Source organism: Berghia stephanieae, chromosome 2 (genome assembly GCF_034508935.2).
Source record: "Berghia stephanieae isolate SIO BIC M18660-M18661 chromosome 2, UCSD_Bste_1.3, whole genome shotgun sequence".
Taxonomy (NCBI): Eukaryota; Metazoa; Mollusca; class Gastropoda; order Nudibranchia; family Aeolidiidae; genus Berghia; species Berghia stephanieae.
In genome coordinates this window covers 86,361,851-86,389,448 of record NC_088361.1, presented here as the reverse complement: position 1 = coordinate 86,389,448, position 27,598 = coordinate 86,361,851, and the positions used below count along the sequence as shown (strand labels likewise).

At 33.4% G+C, this 27,598-nt stretch overlaps 1 protein-coding gene across 10 annotated transcripts in view; it reads left to right on the top strand.

The window, feature by feature from the left end:
• Positions 1-27,598, top strand: part of LOC144965725 (calcitonin gene-related peptide type 1 receptor-like) — a 264,118-nt gene that overhangs the window by 105,540 nt on the left and 130,980 nt on the right. For 5 of the 10 annotated variants that reach the window (XM_078901363.1, XM_078901356.1, XM_078901359.1 and 2 more), the window contains one exon: positions 16,825-16,947. In XM_078901363.1, coding sequence (XP_078757489.1) covers positions 16,906-16,947 — 42 coding nt within the window. In that variant the 5' untranslated portion in view covers positions 16,825-16,905. The other 5 variants (XM_078901362.1, XM_078901355.1, XM_078901358.1 and 2 more) reach the window with 4 other exon arrangements.

Sequence of the window (27,598 nt, the reverse complement as noted above, 5' to 3'; positions counted from 1 at the left end):
ATAGTGCAAACGTCACCTCCAAATAATACGGCCTTTAGAGGGTTGGTATATCAGATATATCGTGGCCTACGTATATATATATATATATATATATATATATATATATATATATATATATATATATATATATATACATATATATATATATATATATATATATATATATATATATATATATATATATATATATATATATATGCGGGTCTGACATCCGAACCCACTTATGGGCCTAGTTTAACATTGTTGTAATGGACAATATTTTGCGTCTTTTTTTTTTTTTGAGTGTCCATTACAATGGGTTATCAGACCTGCAAATAAGTCCGCGTCGATCGTGGCACAATGAAGGGCGCCTCCTGTTGAAAACATTTTAAATTCAGTCAATTCAGAAGGTAAATCATTCAATATGAAACAAAACTAAAATCAACAATGGCCAGCGCCTAATGGCAAATTAAAACAGTCTTTGAGGAAAGAGAGTTGTGGGGAAGATACGATAACTACACAATTAAAATCCCAAAATATGCGTAGAAATTGGACTTCATAACATGGAATTAGATAGATTGGTGCTCAAATTTCTAACAAAAATGGTAGGCTACGTCTTTGTTTAGAGAGAGAGAGAGAGAGAGAGAGAGAGAGAGAGAGTGAGTGTGAGAGAGAGAGATAGATAGATAGATAGATAGATAGATAGATAGAGAGAGAGAGAGAGAGAGAGAGAATGAGAGAAAGAGAGAGGGGGAAAGGTTAAAGAATCCTAGTAAGATATAAAGGGAGAACGTAAACCGGGGGAAATGAGAGGGGAGAAGAGAAGGAGAAAGAAGGATAGAGATAGGGAAGACGAAGAAGAAGAAGAAGAAGAAGAAGAAGAAGAAGAAGAAGAAGAAGAAGAAGAAGAAGAAGAAGAAGAAGAAGAAGAAGAAGAAAAAAAGAAGAAGAAGAAGAAGAAGAAGAAGAAGAAGAAGAAGAAGAAGAAGAAGAAGAAGAAGAAGAAGAAGAAGAAGAAGAAGAAAAAGAAGAAGAAGAAGAAGAAGAAGAAGAAGAAGAAGAAGAAGAAGAAGAAGAAGAAGAAGAAGAAGAAGAAGAAGAAGAAGGGTGATAAGGAATCTTAACGAGAAATGAAGTATACTAGAGGAAAAAAAGGAAGTTGAGAAGGGAGAGAACGAGCGAGCGAGCGAGAGAGAGAGAGAGAGAGAGAGAGAGAGAGAGAGAGAGAGAGAGAGAGAGAGAGAGAGAGAGAGAGAGAGAGAGAGAGCGATAGAGAGAGAGAGAGAGAGAGAGAGAGAGAGAGAGAGAGAGAGAGAGAGAGATTGCATTCTTTAGTCTGTTCAGAATGACAATAATTAAATACGAATAACGGCAATTGAATTGGAAGACAGTTTCAGTAGTAGCCCATTCATTGTCAACAGAGATGTGGGTGGGTTTTCTGATTGCTGCGGCTAAACATACAAGTAAGACAGATGAACTTACTTTGTTGAAGACGGGGATTGGGAAATCAATTTTAAAAGATAACGGTGACGAAACTCGACTGCTAAATACGGGAATGCCCAAATAGTTGATGACATAAGGCATCTCATAATTGATACTGAAATGAGTTCTTGACTGATATCTGTGTTCCCGGGCATAACAATTATGCTAAGCCACACTTTCTTGAATAATCAGTATGTGTACCTATCGCTCATAAGCAGACCTCCCTCTCTACTAACGAAAAATTCGTAGAATTACGATATTTTACCTGCAATTTCAGATCTTGATGGGCCTCTCATGTTCATTAAAACTTATTGAAAATAAAAATTGATGTCAGACTACATAATTTTAAGGATTAGGGCTGTCATTTAATCCTTGTGAATGTAAATTGTTGATTTTTAAAGTCAACTATAGCAACTACAATTTTATCTCCCAAAAAATCACGAATTCTTAGATTTTCAAATTGGCAGATCTGAATTCGTCATATTTATTTACGAGACATTTCTTGTTGAACTATTTATATAAAAAGTGTTGGATTTCTTTGAACATAAATCAAACCCTGTTCTCCGTGAGATCTATGTTCTATTTTCTCTATGGCTTTAAAATGTGGTTATCAAGTGCTGCGTGTGGCTACAGAATAATTGTTCGTTGTCTGTTTCTTGTTTTGAATCTGAAACAGTTATCTTTTTCGAATCTTCCCCCAATATTTTGTTCTTTGTCACATTGTAATACTTAAGCTTGTAATATTTTCAATTGGACGAATGTACATGTAGTGTTCTGCAATATTATTAATGTGTAGGCTATCACTGAAAAAATATAATCCCATTATTTGTTCATATTGATCAGAAAACATTAAGTTCAAATAGAGGTGGATTAAAATGACCCGAAGCCAAATGTCCTAAAACTGAAATTTTTTTAATGTCTCGGGATTGAAAATTTTGGTCAAGTTTTTAACCGTTTTAATCGATCTTTATTATAAACTTTCAGTGAACGCTTATTTTTGTAAATGGTGGACACCGTATATTACATAATTTGCAGGTGTAATAAAGCAAATTGTTATGGCTCATTGTTGTAAAGGAAATATCATTCTTAAATCAAGATATTGGCAGTTAAAACAATGTTAACTCAAGCCCCTTAATATTTATCTATTAGACCTGATTTTTACAGGTCAAAAGCAAAACGTGCACATCAACACCTATCCATGTTTGCCATTTTTTTTAACTATAACCTAACTAAAAATTTGTTATAATAATATAATATAGATTCTATCGTTTCCGTTTTGCGTTTAGCCGTAGCCTTCGTTAACTAAAAGTCTGATACTAACCCAAGAATCAAGACGAAGATCACGGGAAAATGGTAATTTTGAGTTGAAATCAACAGCTTAACCAATTGAATCATTTCTTTCCATGAGCATTTCTAAAAACTTACTCACTTTTCACTTTCATCGTCTTCTTTTGTGACGTATTTGTCGGTCAGTATCAGGTCTTTAGTTTACGAAGGCCGCGGTTTTTATTTCCGCCTTTCCATTTGGTAGATAATCATTCTAAATTCCAGAAAACCATCGATTAAATACTCGATTACGTTCTAACATGCTAGGTTCTCGTGGATTTAATATGAAGTCTTTTCAGGTTATTGAAATGTATCCTTATCCGGAATGATTTTTGGGACCTTTCGACAAGAGTTGAGGTATTCGTTTCCAATTTAACAACTTTACTCGAACGAAAGGATATTGAATTACTTTTTCGAATGAATTTGGCAAACAGATGTTAGAAACGAGTGCAGTTCAGTTAACCGATACCAAGTCCTTGTATGAATCACGAGCAACTATTGATTTTTAAGATGACGAAAAAAAAAAAAAAAAAAAAAAAAAAAAAAAAAAAGTCTAAAATTTTACAATTTCTTGTCATTATAACTTTGGATCCATTACTTCATCTGGTTCACCCCGACATAAAAACGTTGTGATGATATGGGTCACATGTTTTGAAAGAAACATAGCGGTGTTCAGATCACAACCTATCCAGTACTTTGAAAATGAATAGAAGCATCTTTTTGAATCACAGCTAAAATCATTGATCAACCAGTTAACTGTCGTACTCTGGAAAGACACACATTTAAATATCTGGCTAGAAAAATCGTCCTTTAAATATCGATCGATTTAAATGACTCTCATCTTGCCGAAAACTCTCAAACTTGGGACTCGTGAAATAGATCGATGTTTTAAGAACGACTTTTCTAGCCAAATTTTATCGAGTGTCTTTCTGGAGTGCAGCAGTTATTTCTCTTTGATTCAAAACGCAAAGCTTCGAACCTAGACAACTATTCAGACGCGGGTCGCCGTCCACGAGGATTCGATCCAAGCCAACTTTCTAATCTGCCGTATTCTTAAAAAAAAAACACGAACAAAAATATTGTGCCAGAAAACCGCCCTATACATATTGATCGATTAGAATGATCCCCATTTTGTCAATATCTCCCAAACATGAGACATCCTTGAAGTTCCAGATATGGGAGTTTTTGACGATATGAGGGTCATTTTAATCGATCAATAATTTGTAAAGCCAGTTTATCTGGCCAAAATTCTTAAACGTCTTTTTTTTATGGTAGCATGGTCGTTTTCGGACACATCTGCGAGTGTTGGATCCAAGTCTACTTTCTATAATTACAGAACATTTATTTCGTTTCCTTCGTAAGGAATCAATCGCTATGTTATCCAATATTCTTTGACCCCATCGTACCGATATCGCTGTGATTTCATGGTTGCTTTTGGTTCACCTCATTTGTAGAACTTTTCACAATGCTCTATCGTTGTACACTCTACAGAAATATTCGAATTCACATTAATATGTGGCATTTCAAAGCGATCATTTGTGTGTGTGTGTGTATATATATATATATATATATATATATATATATATATATATATATATATGTGTGTGTGTGTGTGTGTGTGTTAAGGGGGAGGGGGTGAATTAGATGCTTCAAATTGAAGTTAATTTCTTATTAATTTTTTTTATCACGGACTAGCAAAGTAATTCCCAGTAAACTGGAGAAATGCGGCTATGTAGTCTTGTGGTATGACACTCGCTTTCGGATCGGAAGGTCCTTGGTTCGAGCCACGCTCGGCGCATAGTTGAGTCGTTGGAAAAGACTCTTTACGAACTTTCTCTCACTGACATATACTTATTTGCAGGTCTGCTAACCCAAATTGCTTGGAGCTCATTGTGGTGATGGAAATATTCTCAAACCGACGCAGAACATTGGCCATTTCATCGATGTTAAAAACCAGCCCATAACAAAATTCGGCTTTGAAAACTACCTAGAGGTTCTTAACCTAGACCTTTGTATATAGCGCGATATCCACTAAATGTGCTCAAATACTTTACAAAGGGTCCCTGACCAACAGCATCACGTAACATGTAGAACGAGACATAACGCCGGTTAGGCGATGTTACAATTTTTTTCCGACAGAGACAACGCTGTTGACGGCCAGGTACTCATTTTACACCTGAGTACGGTGAGAGAATGTCAAGGACTCAACTATGCGCCGAGCGAGGCTCGATCCCAGGACTTTCCAATCCGAAAGCCAGTGTCATACCACAAGACCACATACCCGCACAAATTCGGCTATACCACCTGATAATACGTGTACGTGGATTCATACTTACCCTTAAAAAAAATAATATTACAAACGAGGATTAACTTTCCAAAATGCCTACAGTTTTGTAGTTTAAATTACTATTTTCTTTCTAATCACAGTAATGCATTCGCTGGTAGCATTTCATTTACCGCCTCCGCTCTCAGAATAGGAGATATTCTTTACGCCAAACTCAACAGAACTATTTATTCTTTGTACCCCTTCTCGTAATTCGGTTTCCCAGAGTAGAGTAACAACCTTGATAAATCTAATGGCACAAAATGGATTACCACTATTATACGCCTTTCTGGCAACACTACATTACCCTGAGGGGGATAAAACCAACCATCTATAATAAACAGGCCAAATACTTTTAGCTCAAGTTTAGCTCATCCATTAAAATTGACCCAAACTTGCCCAAAAATGTCAAAATTTAGACTTTCAAGAAGTTTCAAGTTTGAAAGTTATGTAACTAGTTGAATGGTTAGTTTAATGAATTGACATAATTTGGAGTGAAAGCTTACTGGCCAAAAGTTAAAAATTGTGTTTTGCCAAAATACGGCTGGAAAGAGGTTTCCTCTTTTTCCGTATCTTTTTTGTCAACAATCTTGGGCTATAACTGACATCTTGGAGTAGCCAGGAAGTGCATCAATTATGCCTCTGACGTTACATCATTATGTGACAAAGGAGTGAAAGATCTTGTGACATTGCTCTCGGGGATCCAGATTGTCTCCGGTTACATTATGTTTTCTTACACTAGCATTTCCTTCCTCTAACACATCAGGTTGTGATGCCGTCTGTGAGTTATTGTTTCTTATTATCGAGGTATCTATAGACATTTCAATCTATTTTTGGACAGACCGATATGTTGTCTTTGGGTGTGTTGATTGGAAATCCATAGTTACACACAAACGCATACACACACACACATATATATATATATATATATATATATATATATATATATATATATATATACACTATTTATCTATGTATTTATACATTTATCTATCTATCTACGACCTATCTGTTTATCCATATATCTATCTATCTATCTAATTATCTACCTATATATATTTGTGTATATTATATATATATATATATATATATATATATATATATATATATATTCATTCATTGAATAGTCAATCTTTCCATCTAATCCCAATGTCAATCCATATATTTCTGTCAACCTATACATATATTCATCTATCTATTTATTCATCTATCTATCTATCTCGTTCTCCTTCTATCAGTAATAGTATCTCTCTATCTATATTTTAATTTATCCAAATACAATCCAATGTATAATCTTTCTCTGTCTATCTATAAACACGGATTAGTTTCATTCATCTTCCTTTCTATCTATATTTTAACTTATTTTATGTTTAAACTTTCTATAAGTTTATCCATAAGAATTTTTTTCAGACTGCATATTATTTCCTTACTCAATCTCTTGCTAGTTTTATTACTTTTGAGAATTCAGTATTTCTATTCGTTTTTCGTCTAAAAGCGTCAATACCTCATTGAACATGAACATTCAAAAAGATTGCCCTAGGCCCGTAGGCATTTCCATGGCTGTTTACATAAAAATGTTTGTCACGCTTCCCTTTACTCAACGTTCTTCACAAGTTTGAAAATCATCAGAGATATTTGCTTTCTCTAATTTAATTATCAGAAAATAGCTCTAACGGTTTTCAATGGTATCTTAAATCAAAATATTTACACTACTGGTATTGAATATTTTTACTGGTCTTGTGTGATATATTATCAGTTAACTGTCGTAACAGGAAAGACAAGTATTTAAGAATTTAGCCAGAAACCTTGTCCTTCAAATATCGATTTACATGACTTAACTCTCAAACCTGGGACATCACTAAGTCTACCTTAATCCCCAAGGTTTGAGAGTTTTTGTCAAGATGAGGGTCACTTCAATCGATCGATATTTGAAGGGCGAATTTTCTGGTCAAATTTTTAAATACGTGTCTTTCCAGAGTATGACAGTTAACTGGTTTAATTTGCTGTGTAAATTATTTTCTTTTCATGTTGATATCCGCTTTGACATTCAGCAACAAATAAACAAAAAAAAAAAACGTAATATAACTTTTTTTTTTCATTTACACCAGAAAAGGCCTCTCTTTGTTACAACGCATTCAATAAGCCCAGCTAATTACAACAATGAAACCGTAACAATTTGAGTTATAACCAGAAAAGTAAATAGGCACACGTTGGTTTCAAAGCTGTTATCTTTTCCATTACAACAATGAAACTGTAGCAATGTTTGGTTATCGGAAAGCACCGTGGCTCAGTGTTCTGATCTGTGCTTCTTACCCGAAAGGCACCAAGTTCGATTACTTTTTTGCGACACAGCACTGCGGAGGACACCTGGGATATTTCAATCTCCCTTGGACTGTGCCCTAAAGATAAATTTCCCAATTAGGGATGAATAAAGGATTTTTAAAAAATTGTAGGCCTGCAAATAACTATCCATTGGTTTAAGTAATGGAAATAGAAATAAATCTATTATTGTTGTCCACAAAATGGAAGATCTCTAGTGATCGAACAAATATAATACACCTTAATAGAAATGTGTGGATCTTATAATAATATGATACTCATAACAATTTTACTTCACAATGCACACAGGCATCTTTACAATTTAATACAAAAGGAAAATAGTGCAATAATAATAATAATAATAATAATAATAATAATAATAATAATAATAATAATAATAATAATAATAATAATAATAATGATAATAATAATGATAATAATAATAATAATAATAATAACAATAATAACAATGATAATAATAGTAACAAGAATTAAATGGCATTTATATAACGCTTTACCCCGTTGTCACAGGCTCTAAGCGCTTTACAATGACATAAAACAAAACATATTGCAATAAGACAAGAATTGATGTAAAAGTGATATAAATTCAATTTAACAACATGATAATATTATAGCAACTTATGACGTAAAAAGCTAAAAACTTAAGCGAGATTTGAAATAACTGATTTATTTGCCTGAATAAGGATATCGGCCTTCCAAACATCAAGATATTAGTTTTATTATCATTTAGTTTTAACTTGTTTGGTACATCCAAGATTTAATCTCGTCAAAACAGCTCGAAATTCATTGTATTGTTACCAAGGGGTGCTGAATCATAAATTTGCGTATCATCTGCATAAAATTATAACAAATTGAACTGCATATATAAAGTGAAAAGGACAGGGCCAAGAACAGAGCCTTTTGGTACTCCAAAGTTTAGTAAAACTTGCTCTGACCGAATGCCATTGACCACGACAGTCTGTCATCAATCCAGTAAATATGCTGTAAACCATTTAAGGGCAATTCCTTTTACATCGAACGTATTGTCTAGTCTTCTTAACAAATGACATGGTCAATGGTTTCAAAAACAACTGAAAAATCTAAAAGGCATAACACATTGATATTGTAAGCATCGGGATTAGATAACAAGTTATTCAAAATTGTAAGAAGCGCCGTTTCAGTACTGTGTTGCTGTTTGTAGGCTGACTGGAAAGTTGTTCCAAACTGTTGTTCTTAAGAAGAGTTGATAATTGTGTAAGAACTACTTTCTTCAAAAGTTGTGACAAAAACGGTAAATTTGATACAGGACGATAATTGTTTAATACATCGTGGTCCAGTGACGGTTTTTTCAGAAGTTTTTTAACGAGGGCAGTAGGGATGTATTTATGATTGATGTAATGGATGGTAATAATGTATCGATGGAGCTGGTAAGGGGTCAAGGTCGCGGGATTTAATGGGGGCTTTTGTGATCAATTCTTTTACGAAACGGATGTAACTGGGATAAATTTGTCTAAAGGGGTTCCACAGAATGTATCTGTATCTAAAGATGGTTCATGCTGATCTATTTATGAAAGAATTTTATGGATTTTGTTTTTAAAAGTTGGAAGGTTGTAGATGGTAATGAAGTGTATCTTCCACGTCCAAGTAGATCATTGACAACAATGAGCCAATAATAATTGGAGTTAGCATCAGACTTGTAAATAAGTACATATTGATGTGGAAGTATATTCATTACAACAATAAAACTAGAACAATTTGGGTTACTATTCGACTTGTAGTTAAGCACACATTGGTTTGAGAGTATTTCCATTACATTATTGAACTACACGGAGCAAAATCGACGTCACTCGGCTTTATTATTTTGGGGGTTTTTTCAGACAGCTATTTTAATGATTAGTTCTCATTAAATTCTACTCTTTTTTCAAATCAGATTATAAACGTTTAAGGTTACTTATAATGTTGTCACGCGTAACGCTATATCCACCTTCCGGATGTTGTGGATTCTTCACATAAACACATGCCATGAATACATAAGGATCGAATTATCAGACTTTTGTGCAAACACCGAACCCTATATATTTACTCTATCCCTTTTGTTGAAATAACTTTGTATGCAACCTTTCAACCTGAATAAATCCGAATAGAAAAAAATTCGGATTGGATCCATTTATTAATTGGTCTAGATTATTGTATTGTAGCCTCGAGTTAAATAGCTGTGGATTGACAATGAAGCTTTTGTTGACAAGTTTCAAAACAAGATTCCAATGGAGTGTTTTGTATTGTCATCAAGTCCCTTTCATTTTCTTTCTTTCTTTGTTTATTATTATTATTATTATTATTATTATTATTATTATTATTATTATTATTATTATTAAAAAAGTATTATTATTATCATGATCATTTAAATTTATTATCATAATTATCATCATCATTATTATTACATTTATTATTATTATTATCATTATTATTATTATCATTATCATCGTCATCATCATCATTATCATCATCACCATCATCATTATCATTATCACCATCAACATTTTCACGACAAGAAATATGAAGTCTTAGTCTTGTCGTTATAAGAAAGAATATTCACTTTCCTTAATAGAAAGAACAAAACAAGAAACTTACCCAGGTCTCACAGTTTGGCAATAATTTCAATTTTTTTGTGTGCCTGAATAAACGACACAAACCATTTTGAAAAAATGGGTCACAAATGACGTGTACAGACAGGTCTGACATCAGAAAGTAATTATGGGTCTAGTTTAAAATTGTTTTAATAGACAGTATTTTGCGTCATTTTATTTATTTAATTTTTTAAATCTCAATTACAGCCATGACCCCATAATGAATTGGGTTATCAGACCTGCTGATAAGGACACGTCGGTGACAAATGTTATACCGCTAAAATAAAAGAAAAAGGTGGGTTTTTCCCTCTACGTCAAAACAATGTGAACCATACCAGGAACTCTGCCGTGCTATGAGGAGGAAAAAATCCTACTCATATTTTTATTTTTTTTTTACTTTGGCCAGAAAAGTTGTCCTTCAATTATCGAACGACCATCATCTTATCAAAAAACGCTCAAACCTGAGACTTCAAAGAAGTTTTCAAGGAAGTCCCAGGTTTGAGATTATTTGACAAGATGAGGGACGTTTTAATATATATATATATATATATATATATATATATATATATATATATATATATATATATATATATATATATATATATATATATATATAGATATATGAAGAAAGATTTTTTTGGCCAAAAATTTGAAATGTGTTTGTTCAGAGAAAGATGGAACTGTGATCATAATGTCAAAAAAAAAATGTCAATTTGACGAGGTTCCCAAATTGAGTTTTCAGTGTGACATATCAATTTTTGATGGTTTCTTTACGGTGGCCTCATATATGACAATGCCTGATAATTCACAAATTGATACTAGGCTGCAAGAAGCTGTGAACTGTAAAAAGTAATAAACAAAATTAAATATAACAGCTTCAAATAAAAGAACAAAATACCAAACATGGTACGTTTCGACAGAGATAATATCTCTGTCGTAGATTTGGAATTTAGTAATGTATTTATGTCTTTATTGTTTTTTTGTTGTTGTTGGCTGAAGATGGGTTTTGAGCCCGAAACGTTCCGTGTTTGGTATTTTGTTCTTTTTTTGTAAGCTGGTATATTCATTTTTGTTTATAACATTTTATAATCCACAAATCGGGATTGTTGTTATCTGCTGACAAAACTATTTTTTTTTAAACAAGCAAAAAAAAAAAAAACCTAGAGAATTTATATAGAGCAAAATCCACTAAACGTGATGAAAACGCTTTACAAGGATTCCCTGACCAACAGCAACACGTTGGCGATATAATATTTCTTTTACAGAGACAGCGCTGTTAATGGCCATGTACTCATGTTTACAACATGTGAGAGAATTTGAGTAAAGGGCATTTTCCAAGGACTGAACTATGCGCCGAGCGAGGCTCGAACCCAGGATCCGAAAGCGAGTATCATACCACAAGACCACATAGCCACACATACTACATAGCCGCACTTGAAAATGAATTTACGACAATTACTCATATTTCATTAATTATATTATCTTTTTTTATGGGTTTTTATATAGAGAAATATCCACGAAACATGGTCAAGGTATTTACAAAGGATTCCTGGCTATCAGCAACACGTAACATGCTGGACGAGACATTTTAAAATTTATGGAAATAAAATATTTATCTTATACTTCTCGTCCGTATTATTATTATTATTATTATTATTATTATTATTATTATTATTATTATTATTATTATTATTATTATTATTACTATTATTATTATTATTATTATTATTATTATTATTATTATTATTATTATTATTTATTATTATTATTATTATCATTATTATTATTATTATTATTATAATATTAATATTAGAAGTAGTTGCGATAGTAGTAGTAGTAACAGTAGTTGTAGTAGTAGTAGTAGTAGTAGTAGTAGTAGTAGTAGTAGTAGTAGTAGTAGTAGTAGTGGTAGTGGCAGTAGTAGTAGTAGTGGTAGTAATAGTAGTAGTAGTAGTAGTAGTAGTAGTAGTAGTAGTAGTTGTAGTAGTAGTAGTAGTAGTAGTAGTAGTAGTAGTAGTAGTAGTAGTAGTAGTAGTAGTACAACTACAACTACTGTTACTACTACTACTATCGCAACTAGTAGTAGTAGTAGTAGTAGTAGTAGTAGTAGTAGTAGTAGTAGTAGTAGTAGTGGTAGTAGCAGTAGTAGTAGTAGTGGTAGTAATAGTAGTAGTAGCAGTAGTAGTGGTAATTGTAGTAGTAGTAGTAGTAGTAGTAGTAGTAGTAGTAGTAGTAGTAGTAGTGGTAGTAGTAGTAGTAGTAGTAGTAGTTGTAGTAGTAGTAGTAGTAGTAGTAGTAGTAGTAGTAGTAGTAGTAGTAGTAGTAGTAGTAGTAGTAGTAGTAAAGGTCATTTGCTATAATGAAATGAACTGTAAATAAATGTTGAGATAATTTATTAAAACTGTTACATCCGGAAGCGATTTTAATCAGATCTTGACCTTTTCTGATTAGTAGGTCATTAAACAACTAATAATACTTGAACAAAAATGCCATAACGGAAGTTGAATCGATAAATAGTGTGCATGATAGAACTAGTTATGGTAGTAATGATACACCATGTGTGGCAGAGAAATAATTTGCCGATTTTTTAAGCTGGTCGATTTTGTGTACCTTATTATATATCTAGAATATAACAAGCGATTTGGATACGGAATGGCACGGTGTTTATATGGTTCTGTTCCATTATTGCCTCATTTATCTCGCTCCGATATCCCTATTTCAGTTCCCCCCCCCCCCCCCCCTTTGCATTCTCTCTCTCTCTGTGTCTCTCTCTCTCTCTCTTTCTCTCCTTTCTCTCTCTCTCTCTCTCTCTCTCTCTCTCTCTCTCTCTCTCTCTCTCTCTCGATGTCTATCTTTCTTTCTCGGTATATACTCCTTACTCAATTTTTATTCTTTCCCTCAAACACACACACACCCACACACACACACGCACACACACTTACACATACACACACACACACACACTCTCTCTCTCTCTCATTCTATTTCTCTTTCTATAAATATATATATCTATCCATCTCTTCTCTCTCTCTCTCTCTCTCTCTCTCTCTCTCTCTCTCTCTCTCTCTCCAAATTCCCTCCAAATGATAATATGCGTACTTGACATCTTCTAAAAGGCTAACTAGAATAATATTATATCCTTACAATGCCTTATACATGACATGATATTGAAACAATCAAAGCAAATCACAGTTTTGTTTTTGATTATGACAAACATTAGATATTATTTAGATTAGATTTTTAAAAATTCTATTCTTTGTAAACCAATTTATTAACTTTGTCAACAGAACTAGCGTCTGTTTTTTATTTCAAAATTTAATTCCAACCCAACAGTTAACTAACTATACGAGGAACTAAAGTTCTTTGTCTAAAGTTTGTTTGAAATCTTGAAATATAAAATTTTAATCCATCACATTCTCTAAAATAACAGGAGAGAGTATAAATATGACTATATTTTTTTAACTAGAGCATTAATATAGGGCAATATCCACTAAACGTCCCTAGCTAACAGCAACAATTAACTTGTAGACATGTAGGACGGGACATAACGCCTGTTAGGCGATGTTACAATTTTTGCGGACAGAGACATCGCTGTTAAAGGCCAGGTACCTATTTTACACGTTAGTAAGGTAAAATAATGTGAGTAAAGATTCTTTTTCAAGAACTCAACTATGCGTCGAGCGAGGTTCGAAACCAGGATATTCCAATCCGAAGCGAGTACCATACCACTAGACCACATAGCCGCATATATATATATATATATATATATATATATGTATATATATGTGTATATATATATATATATATATATATATATATATATATATATATATATATATATTTATAGTTTCCCCACTTTATTTAGTGTTGTTCCCATTCTCACAGATAAGAAGCCAAAGATTATGCTCACGTTCCCTCTCAAATGGTTGGGATCTCTATATTATCCATGGCTTAAATTCACACGATTTATATGTCTCTATTCCCGTATCTTCTCTAGATACCACGCACTCTTCTACGGATTAAAAAATTATTTTAGTATTTACCGACGTGTACATATTTACAGGTCTGACATCCGAACGCAATTATAGGCCTAGTTTAGCATTGTTGTAATGGACAATATTTTACGTCATTTTTTTTTTTGGAGATTTCCATTACAACAATGGGCCCATCATGAATTGGGTTATCAGACCTGCAAACAAGTGCACGTCGGTATCTACCCATGTTTGAATATTATTTCAACGAGGAAGTAGATTTGACAGTTAAAGAACAAACAAACCAACACCTAAAGGAATACAGGATTGAAGTCACAAAATGTCAAACATGTAGGGAGAAATAATGCAGACCTCTAAGACATTGATATCAAAAGAATAAATATTTAATTGTATTTCAATGCTGGAAAATTTTCACGATGTGTATCTAACCTTTTATATTTATATAAATACAGCTACAGAATAATGTTCTACGCATGAGGAATCAAATTATATAGATATGTGATTGTAACTAACACTCCTTTCCAGTGACATTAAACATCTATAAAGTTATAGCCAACTAGTGTGATGAACAAATAGAATAGAATCTAAATCATCAAGCTGTTAGAACGTTCAATCTTTTTTTTTTACGCCCACTCGTACAATAAATTTATTTTCACTGAACAACTTATTTAATGGTTGAATTGGTCTACTTACTTACAATTGATATCAGGATGTGCTACGATTCTTTTTCTTTACTCTCAAAACACGGGACTGTATTTATTAGTATAATATGAACACGCGTATGATCATTGTGTTCTTTGCTTGTTATAAAATTATTGTAATTATATAAAAATTGTTTTCATCTCTCATCAGAAACCCCTGCGATGGCATTTTACTTTCGACTGAATTAGCGTATGTTCATTTCATTGTGTTCTTTGCCTGTTTTGTGAATTATAAAAGGTGTATATATATATAATATATATATATATATATATATATATATATATATATATATATATATATATATATTATATATGTATATGTATATATATATATATATATATATATATATATATATATATATATATATATATATATATATACCTGACATCAGTTGCCGTTGCGAGACCTATTAACTGAATTAGTGACGTATGTTCATTATATTGTCGTTTGTTTTGATGTGTTTGTTTGTTTGTTTTTGCTTGTTTTGTGAATTATAAAAGTGGTTTTCATTTTACGTCAGGAGACCCTGAGGTACATTATTTTATTTTTTTTTAACTTTCAAGACACAGGACTGATTTCACGTATGTTCATTACATTGTGTTCTTTGCTTGTTGTGTGAATATATAATAAAAGTTGTATTCATATCACATCGGAATCCGTTGAAATGTTTTTTTTTTATTAACTCTCAAAACACAGGATTAGAGTAACATATTATATTTTCAGAGTTTGCTCTTTACTTGTTTTGTGAATTATTAAAGTTCTATTCATATTACAACATGATCCCAAGGGATAATTCTACAATCAAAAAACATAGCTAAATCTGCTTATATGTTCGTTACAGTGTGGTCTTCACTTGTTTTGTTGATATTCAAAGAGTAATAGAGAAATATTTATGATTATAATAAGTACTTGTTGTATTATGCCTTTTTAAAAATTATAGAACACAGTATGTGCCAATTGGTTAACATTGTATATACTGTGTTTTTTAAAAACAACGGCAGTGTTGCAAACAAATGTAGTTATCTCCGAAGTCTATAATATAATGATAATAATAATATACTTTATCCATCCAAAAAATGGAAAAGTGTAGAATTATTACTATTATAATGTTGTGGTGCTTAAATTATTGGTTGGTAAAACAATCAGTAAGTCAAATCCTAATTGCTTTTGTTTTTTTTAATGTGACCATTCATCATAAAAAGGAAAAAAAAAAAATAATAATAAATCAGCTTCAAAAAGAACAAAATACCAAACCCGGAACGTTTCGGGCTCAAAATCTTTGTGTCTACAGACAATAACAAAAAAATAAGAACGAAAAACATGATTGCATCATTTGAAATCCAGTCAGAAGGCAGAAAAATGCTTGCCAAATATTTCTCTGCCGCTTCTCTGAATTTTAATTGATGCATTAATGTTAATATTGTTTCTGTTATTGGCTGAGACTATAATTAAAATCGATCGATATTTAAAGGACAGGTTTTCTGGCCAATAGTTGAAATACGCGTTTTTGCAGAGTACCGCAGCAAACTCAGTTTAGTTTTTTTTTTCTGATTTCATAATGAAAAAGCTTCTATAAATCCCGTTTTTAGTAGATATATTATCCCTATATAATACCGTTTTGAATCAGTGGATTATACTTCATGGAAATAATTTTTAATTGAAGCCTCGCATATCTTGATGATCTATGTCCTTTGTATTCATTTGCAAAATATGTTTGATTTGAATAAGATTCATATTGATTGGCACGCCAGTGGATTCATCGCCTGGAATGATACAGCGAAGTTCATTGTGAACTGATTATTATTATCATCATCATCATCATCATCATCATCATCATCATTATTATTATTATTATTATTATTATTATTATTATTATTATTATTATTATTATTATTATTATTATTATCATTATTATCATTATTATTATTATTATTTTAATTCTCATATATTACTACTACTACTACTACTACTACTACTACTACTACTACTACTACTACTACTACTACTACTACTACTACTACTACTACTACTACTACTATTAATGAACATTCTTACTTTTGTGTGTATTTTACAGACTTATAGTCAAGAAGATAATAGTATGACGTAGTGACCCCCGATGCAGAGTGAGGGATAGCTTGACCGGACATCGAGTACCATGGAGTTGTATCATCTTGTATTGTGGATGACCGCTGTCCAGGTATAAATTCATTGTCATTGGATAACATTTTAGTCTAAATAAATAACAATAGGAAATTGAATGGAAGCTCCAATTTGATAACGAAAAAAGATAATGTGGACGTTTCGGATTTCCCGTTTATCAATAAAACATGATGTATAAATCAATAAAACACGATGTATAAATCAATAAACACGAAATATAGGTGTGAGAATGACGAGATCTCGGATTTCTCTTTTATCAGCAAAACACAATGAATGGAATTCGAAAGATAAATGAGAGATGGAAGAACGCCATTTTCACATTATCACGATTCGTCCTTAGTGCTTCATTCATCATATTATGCTTATAAGGGGAAAGCCGAAACGTCCACATTATCTGTTTTCTTTTGTTAAATTGAAGCTTCCATTAAAATTCCCTATTGTTTTTTGTGTCTTCGTGCTTCAAGCGTCAACATTTTCAATTTGAGTCCAAAAGACATTGGTTAGATGGAAAGTATCAAATCGTCCTCAATCGTAGCCATCGTTAACTTATAGCCTGACACTGACCCAAAAAAAATGACGCCAAAGACAAGTCTTTGGCAAAAAATAAAAAATAAATAGAAAATAAATCGCGAGTTGTATTCAATAGTTCAACCAATGGGATCCCTTGTTTCCTTGAGCTCTACTAACGACGACTCACTTGGCGCAGTACAAACCTAAAAGTGACATCAAAGGATAAGTCTTAGTTGGTTCCTTATGTCAGGCAATAAGATAACGATGGCTACGCCGCAATACACCTCCTTTTGATGTTTCGTACTGTATAATAAATAATAATGTGAAATTGAATGTAAGCTTCAATATAATTACAAAAAAGATCAAATGAACGTTTCAGGTTTCCCCTTTATCAACAAAACAGGATGAATGAAACACCACAGTTGAATGAAATAATGTGGTAGTGGCGTAGTTAAGATGAATAAACAAAACCATTGGTTTTACACCCGAGTACGGTGAGAGAATGTGAGTAAAGAACCTTTTCCAAGGACTCAAGTTTTGGTTTTGTTTATTCATAAATGGGAAACCCGAAACGTTCATTTGATCTGTTTTTGTTATTAAATTGAAGCTTACATCCAATTTCACATTATTATTTATTTCTTCGAGCTTCGAACAGCAACATTTACATACTGTATAATGTAAAACAGCTTCAAGCTTTATATGACGTAATATTCTGATGTGACGTTTTGTTTCCAAATGTCTTTAACCAATTAGCTTCTGTACTCTAGAAAGGCATGTATTTGTGCGACTCTGTGGTCTAGTGGTGCGACGCTCACTTTCGGATCGGAGGAAGGACCTGGGATCGACCTCGCTTGGCGCATAGTTGAGTCCTTGGTAAAGGTTCTTTACTCACATTCTCTCACCGTGCTCGGGCGTAAAACGAATACCTGGCCGTTAACAGCGTTGTCTCTGTCAGAAAAAAATATGTAATATCGCCTAACAGGCGACATGTCTCGTTCTACACATTGCGTGTTGCTGTTGGTAAAGCGCTTAGAGCACGTTTAGCGGATATTGCACTATATAAAAGCTCATGTTTTGGGTTTGTTTTTTTCACGTATTTAGAAATTTGGCCAGAAAATTTGTATTCAAATATATAGATAGAACGAAGATGACGTCACTCAGGTCTTTGTTATTGTTTTTTGCCACCCGCGTTTATTAGTAATTCTCACTAAACTGTATTAACCCGACTATAGATAGTATGCGCTTGGCTAAGAAGCTCATAAGATTGCCATCCGGAAGTATAACGGACCAACACACAAAACTGTGTGTATCCATGCACGTTTATAGCCAGGTTAATACAGTTCAGTGAGCATTACTCATAAACGCGGATGGCAAAAAACAATAACAAAGACCTGAGTGACGTCATCTTTGAACTATCTATAAACGTTCATGTTTTGTGTTTTAGTCCGATATACTTCCGGCTTCCTAGCCAAGCGCATAATATCTATATATCGATTTAAATTACCCTCATCTTAAGAGAAATCCTCTCAAATCTTAGAGCTCTCGAGGTCTTCGTCCCAGGTTTGAGAGTTTTTGCCAAGATGAGGATGATTTAAACCGACTGATATTTGAAGGACGAGTTTTCTGGCCAAATTTTAAATATACGGCAGTTTACTGGCTACTATAATGTAAACAATTGTTATTTATTGTTAGCTCTCAATAATAAATTGCATGGATCCATCCAAGCAATCGGAAACATTTATTAGAATGTTAATTTAAAACAGCTTCTTGTTCTGAAATTGGACACGAAATTTCGTATCTTTACGAATTTTTCGTATTAGTAGGCAAGCCTTTATTTGTGACCCTGGCCCTCAAAATGGTAAAATGTCGGGATGAATAGGCACTGAAAAGTGAATTTAAAATTAAGATTATAAGAAATAGGAGCTTTGGGTTTTATACAATTTAAGAATTGTAATTATTCTTTACCAATAAAAATGGAATTACCCGACGTGTGGATATATACAGGTCTGACATTCGAACAAACTTATGGACCTGGTTTAACATTGTTGTAAAGGACAATGTTTTGCGTATTTTTTTTTTAGATTTCCATTACAACAATGAGCTGATAAGGAATTAGGTTATCAGCCCTGAAAATAAGTTCACGTCGAATTTACCCCAAGTTTCATATAATATGTCGCTAAAAAAAAGTTTGATTTCCAGGTCTTGTTCAAATCGATATAATATCGCTTTGAGACGGTGGGTCACATAATTTACAACAACTTAATGATGGTTTGGGATGATGGGTAGTCTAGCAATTATGTATTTCCATTATCAAAAACAACTAATGACTTGCGATATAATTATGAGAGATGAAGTGAGTAGGAAAGTGCCAGAAGACAATAGAGAATAAAAAATTTCACGGCGGTGATGGGGGTTTGAACCCGCGACCTTACTGGTACAACTCCGCCTGGCCGGTGAGAGCGTGACTCTACCGTATGAGCTATCCACGATCCCATGGGACAACTCCGGTAAGGTCCCGGGTTCAAACCCCCATCACCGCGGCGTAAAATTTTTATTCTTTATTGTCTTCTGGCACTTTCCTACTCACTTCATCTCTTGTTGTTACCAACATAAGTGCCTGCTCCACTCACTTTTCTGATATAATTATGATACTGTATCGTGATATCAGGTTCTAAAGAGATCAATGATTTGTAATTCATAATAGATTTTCAAAAACACCGTCGTCGACTTCTTAGCTGTAATGAAAATGATTCAAATTTATAAATGGCTGGGTCCTAGTAGTGCCAATGTCCACTTTTGATAGAGTGGAGAAAACAGCCATTTAGGATTTACATAATATCATTTCTTGCTTTATTACACAATGGTACCTCGTAGTCAATATCTTGGCAGCGGTACTTAATTGGACTTGATATTTCTTCCACTGATAAAAAGAGTAAGCATCAATCCTAGCCAACAATAGGCTTCAACAGTCGTGCCGTCACTTCCCTCGTAATGACACATAGTCACTTAGTAACTGGTTCTAAACTATCGGAAGAGTGGCGGACGCCCTTATTAAATACTTCTCCGACGAGCATGCAATGTAACCAGAGGAGAAAAGCATTATAAATCTGATCATGTTTTGACGTTTATACATTCTGATCACATGGCATGTGAAAAAGTTCTAGCCAGCATGAAGAATAAAAAGTACCGATATTTTCTTTGTTTAGAACCAAGCTCCTCGTTGCTGGGTGGACGTGATATCTGATTGTTGAATCCTATTTATCTTCAAACGGACCGACAAGGAATATCGGTCAGTACTTCTTGCACTGACCAATCGGAATACACTTGGGGGATTAAAACAATGATTATTAAATCCTATTTTTTTTTTACTCGATTGATTTCGAAACTCCATCTACTTAGAGTAATTTCTTTCACTCTAGGCATCAAGATATTTTTGTGCTGATTTGGCAAAACCCGTCGGATGTCGCATGAGCTAGTCTTGAGATGAGAGTGAACAATGAATGAGGGAAAATGATTATCTACATGATTTTTGTTTTTTCAATTCATCGTTTTTATTGTCTATTCAACTACATCTTCACGAAAGGATTTTACAATATGAAGCTTACAGATAATTTAATTTAATATTTTTAGCTCTATTATTGATACGAAATATGTAGGTGTGTCTTAAATTTAAGAGCGATTTTCTCCGTTGTTTTAAAAATTATTTTGGACCCCCTCCCTTCAAATGCAAATAAAGTCGACTTTAAATTAAGATAACTTACAAAAATCAAACTTCATTTTATCCAGAAATAGCGCATTTATTGAAATATGTGATAATATGTAATTCAAATTTTTCACACATTCGAAGAGTTTTGCCTAATTAGCACAGATTTTTACAGTAAAGCTTGGTAAAACAAAACAACTAACCATATTAATTTCCAACCCGGCGAAAAGTGCGAAAAGTGGACATATGTGCTTTTAACAGCTCTTATGTCCCGGAACAGGTTGCTGGCACAGAACTCGAACGAGTACGGAGTTGACAAGAGCCCTCCTTGGGTTGCTAGTTTATCTGACTCCTCGACCACCCAATCAGGGGGTTCGAACCAACGCTATATAAAGCGATGAACGGGAGGGACAGGTAGTTTTTCTTGAGTTTTCTCGACTGGACACAAAACCGCATACAGCGGTTGTGTTGCGTGGTGTTCTTTATTCTTGTATGTCAGGAGAGAGGCTAGCAGGATGAATGGATAAGTAGGTCTGTGTCGTTCCTATTTATGTAGTAGATGTAATTTAGGTTCAATAATACATTTATCGTTGTTAATTTTAATTTCCTTCCTTTATTATCATAATTTCTATATCGTGGCTGGACTCTAAAATTATTTTTTTTTAACTTGAGATTTATATAGCGCAATATCCACTAAACGTGCTCAAAGCGCTTTACAAGGGGTCCCTGACCAACAGCAACACATAATATGTAGAACGAGACATGGTGCCTGTTAGGCGATATTACAAATTTTTCCGACAGAGACAACGATTTTAACGGCCAGGTACTCATTTTACACCTGAATACGTGAGAAAATGTGAGTAAAGAGCCTTTTCCAAGGACTCAACTATGCACCGAGCGAGCTCGAACCCAGTACCTTCCGATCCGAGAGCGAGTGTCATACAACTAGACCACATAGCCGCACAATAGTGCATCGGCCTGATCTGTAGGGAAACTCACCATCGGAAACCCTCTATCTTCTTTCATTCTCCGATTCTAGTCTTTTATTTATGTTGATGTTTCGGGCTATATTGCTCTACCGACTCCCCATGACGAGCCCGCTATTCATCACACACTAAGCGATCGATAATATAGACATTGGGAAATAATGAAAACCTTGAAGGTTATATTTCTGAAATCCATTAATTTGAATCATTTTCATTACAGCAGTCGACGGAATTTTTTAGATCTATTATGAAATAAAAAATAATAATTTCGATACAGTTATTTCTATTATTTAATGAATCAAATCATCTACATATAGATACCTCTCATTGCCATTTCATGCTCTGTTCTGCCAAACTCTGAAGAAAAAACCCAAAAAAACATGAGTTTGAGATTTTGGCCAGTATTTTCTTCTTTCAAAATTAGATATCGATCGATTAATATGACTCACATGTTAAAAACTTTAAAACCTTGGACTTTCTCGAAGTCTCAGTTTTGAGAGTTTTCGACAAGATGAGAGTTATAGTAATCAATCGATATTTGAAAGACGAGATATATGGCCAACATTTTGAATAAGTGATTCTTTAAAAGAATATGATAGTACCTACTGTATAGTGCAAAGCAGCTCCAAATAACAAATGACGTAATTTACCAAAAAAAAATTAAGTCTCTTAGATATGATGTAAACATCTTTTATTTATCGATAATTTTCCATACTCAAATTATATTGGATACGGAAAACGTTTATGATATGTTGTTTACAAATAGTTTCACAGAAAACTTCTATTTATAATGTCTATACATTCGATGACAAGCATGTAATCCTTAAGTTGCACGTAGAGCCATTTTCAACAAGGTTCCGGATGAAAAAGAAGATGACACTGAGTGGAATTCCACACGAATTGAATTGGGAATCGATTACTACTTAAGGAAAGGTTTCTATACGATACAATTTCTACTTTTCAAAGAACCAGATATGCCCGAATTTGATTATCGATACTATCCTGTTACTTACAATCCTCTTATCCAGTTCGTGAAATACGAAACACTTTTTAGAGATTTATCCTTTTTCTTTTCGTTTTTACTCAAAATATGTATAGATACATCTGTCATTGTTTGACAGGGGCAATTACAAAAAAAAATTTAAAAAATTGTGAAGTATAATGTTTACAATTTTTTAAAAGCAACTCTCTATCTATCTATCTTTCTATCTATCTATATGTCTATCTATCCATATATCTCTATTTCTCTTTTTATTTTCTTTCTCTCTCTATCTCTTTCTCTCTCTCTATCTAAAGCTATCCGGGTAGAAAACTCGTCCTTCAAATCTCCCTCTCTCTATCTCTCTCTCTCTCTCTCTCTCTCTCTCTCTCTTTCTCTCTCTCTCTCTCTCTCTTTCTATCTCTCCCTCTGTCTCTGTCTCTTTCTTTCCTTATTTCTCTCTCTCTCTCTCTCTCTCTCTCTCTCTCTCTCTCTCTCTCTCTCTCTCTCTCTCTCTCGCTCTCTTCTATTCCTTCTCCTTCTTCTCTATTTTTATCTTTCTTTCTGTGACGGTAAAATCTATCAAGACATTTATTCAAATATCCCGTTAGCACTTATTTGAATTAAAGTAACTATGGGGAAGTAGCTTTAGAGTCTTCGGCATTTTAAAGAATCTAAAATTTAACCTAATATATGATTAACAATGTCAAAACGGTAATAGGTCGGGATGGATCACGCCCCACAAATGGGAAATTCAGAATTAAAATGAGAAGAAAAAACGAACTACATTGAGTTATTTGCAATGTAAATAAAATTATTTATTCTCCACCATAAAGCTTGTAAGGGCTGATAGCTCAGTTGGTAAAGCACTCACTTCACACGCCGATCCCGGATGCAGTCGAGATTTGTTTCTGACCCCCCCCCCCAACCCCCTGCCCCCTGTCCTCTCAGAAGTGAACGGGTAGTTGAGTCTGCTCGATTTAGCGCAAAGTCCTTTGAGATAGACTCGCGTCCTATCCAATGGATAGCAAGCAATCACATCTTCTAGAAGCTTAGTGTCGCTTATTTTTGTTATATCGTGCTGCCATGTAGTCCTGTGATATGACACGCCTTCGGATTAGAAGATCCTGGGTTTGAGTCCCACTCTGAGTGGCGCATAGTTGAATCCTTGGAATAGGCTCTTTTCTCAAATTCTCTCACCGTACTCAGGTGAAACACATTGTACCTAGTCGTTAACAGGGGATCTGTTGGGGAAATCTGTGGGGGGGGGGGGATGTGTAAAATCACCTACGAGTATCATTGCTTGTCCTACGTGTTAAATGTTGCTGTTGGCTTGGGACCCCTCGTAAAGCTCTATGAGAACGTTTAGTGGATAATGCTCTATATAAATTCTCAAGATTTTTGCTTAAATATATATATATATATATATATATATATATATATATATATATATATATATATATATATATATATATATGATAATGTTAAGTTCAAGGGCCAGGATGACTCCAACATAACACTATTTTAAGACGGTGGGTCACAATTCCATAATAAAACCGAAATAATACCGTGCAATCGATCCATCGATCCAAACTATAATATTGGGTTAACTGAGTTAATTGAAAATAAACCTGGAATTATATCCAACTGTTACAGGTGACAGAGGGATACAGTGTAAAGTAACACAAACAAAGAAATGTCCAAATGAAAACGGTGTGTTATTGTGTCGATTGAGGATGCAATCGATCCCAGCCTAAATTGGGTTAATAGAACATAAACCTATAATTAGATCCAACTTTAACCTGTGACAAAAGGATAAAGTCCAAAGTGACTGCACTATAAATTTCTTAATGAAAACTGCATGATATCGTGACAGCATTAAACAAAATTGATCCTTGCCTTTATTGGGTTATTCGAATGTAAAACATTGGAAGTGACAGAGAGATGAAGTATAAGTTAATAACAAATTAAGGTCTCAATGAAAATTGCATAACACATCGTGCCAACTTTGAATAAAATCGATCCTTGCCCTTATTGGGTTAATTTAATGAATTTACCATTGAACGAAGGAAACAGTGTAAAGGTAATTACAGTAAATTTCTTGATGAAAACGGTAGAATCTTGTGACAACTTTAAATAAAATCGATCTTTGACTTAATTGGGTTAATTAAAAAAAATACCAATGACAAAGGGGAAAAGTGTATAAGGTAAGACAGCAGAGTAAATTTCTTAATGAAAATGTTGAATCTCGTGACAACTTTGAATAAAATCGATCTTTGCCTTTATTGGGTTAATTGACAGTAAAACATTAATAATAATAATAATAATAATAATAATAATAATAATAATAATAATAATAATAATAATAATAATAATAATAATAATAATAAATACTTTATTGCATCCCAAAAAGGAAATTTTTTGTACAGACGTGTTATAATTTACACAATAAGATAAAAATACAATGGAAATAGGATGTATATATATATTTTTTTAAAAGGAGCAGCTCTATAACCAGAGCTGCACTTTATAATATGAATAATTTCAACACTGTATAATAGTTAAAACTGTCACTATAAATTGTAAATTGAAAAGATTGCAAAACAAATAAATTAATAAATTAATATTTATATTTTTAAAAAGTTAAAATGAGAAATTATTATATAAAATGATTATTGCTTGTTGTTATAAAGCCTAATACTGGACGACAGAAAAGATTTTCGGTGTCTCTCTGTTTTCGTTGAAATAGAGAAAGGGCGACCACTTCTTTCTGACATAATAATTGATGGTCTTAGTGGATGATACTGGTCATTTAATATTTTAGTTATTTTATTTATACAAAATTTCTCGTATAAAAGATCTACATCGTCAACATCATTTATATAGCGTTTAATGGATTTTTTAATATTTGAATTTATTTTGTTCCTTTCCACTGCTAAGCAATTGCCTCCCCAAGCTGTTATACAAAATGACAAAACACTTTCAATTACTGCTCTATAAAATAATGTGCAGAGGGTTTTATCTATTCTAAACTGAGAGAGTTTTGATAAAAAATATGTACGTCTGCACATCTTATGCTTAATTATTTTCAAGTGTTCATCCCACTTGAGCCTGTCATCAATCGTTACACCAAGGTATTTGTAGTGAGGAACTCGCTGGACGAATTGGTCCTTTAATTTTAACGGTTCTATCGGTTCCTTCACTCTCCTAAAGTCAATCACTAGCTCCTTTGTCTTGCTTATGTTAAGCTCTAGGTGGTGGGCATCACACCAAGACACAAATCTCCATTTGTTATGAGGCCTTGAAGAGCGGTGTCATCTGCAAACTTTATTAAAGGTACACTCAGGTTTTGACTTCTACAGTCATTCGTGTATATTGTGAATAATACAGGGGACAATACACAACCTTGAGGAGCACCATTATTTATAGTTATACAGGAAGATTTGTTTTGTCCTAATTGAACATATTGTGCTCTCTCCGTAAGAAATTCGAGCACCCAAGCAATTATATACTTGTTTAAATTCAGACTAGTCAATTTTTGAACAACCAACTGAGGTTGCATTGTATTGAACGCTGAAGAAAAATCCGCAAAAAGCAATCTGCAATAGCTCCTCGCGTGATCTAGATGCCTGTAGATGTTGTTTGTAAACAGCAAAATGGCATCCTCTACGCCACGTCCTGGTTTGTAAGCAAATTGATGACTATCACTCAATGGCATAAACTGATTCCTAATTTTAACAAGAACAAGTTTTTCTAAAGATTTCATGACTATTGAAGTCAGTGCAACAGGTCTGAGATCGTTCATAGTTTCAAGTTTTTCTTTTTTTGGAACAGGAATAATTTTTGAAGTTTTCCAAATTTCAGGGATCGAAACGCATTGGAGGGACCAGTTAAAAATATGTGTATAAATGAGGGAAAGCTGATGGGCACATTCTTTTAATAATTTTCCTTTCAATCCATCCGGCCCAGCAGCCTTCCTCTCGTTTAGTTTCGAAAATACGAATCTCGTTTCTTCTTCACTGACCTCAATAGTCATTTCATCTTCCAAAGCCCTGTCTAATTTATGTTTTTCATTTTCAATATCAAATTTGTTTGCTGTGTCGAAACGTGAATAAAATTTATTTAGAGTTTCAATTTCGATGTCTTCTGATATAATCGTGGGCTTTGGATTATAGTTAACAGCAGTTTTAAGCCCCCGCCACGTGTCCCGTATATCCCCAGAAGAAAAGCATTTTTCAATTTTATTTTTGTACTTGTCTCTACAACTAGATATTACTCTCTTTATCTCTTTTTGTTTTGTTTTCAGATCTTTTTTGTTTCCACTAGTAAAGAGAGTTTTCTTTTGGTTCAATAAAAGTTTTAGATCTTTTGTTATCCAAGGCTTGTTGTTAGGATAATATTTTATTTCTTTTTTACAAGACACTAGCTGTTCACAGAATTTTAAATACTCACTCACACGGTCATTCAGCTCATCCACACTATCACATGATTCGATAAAAACATTCCAGTC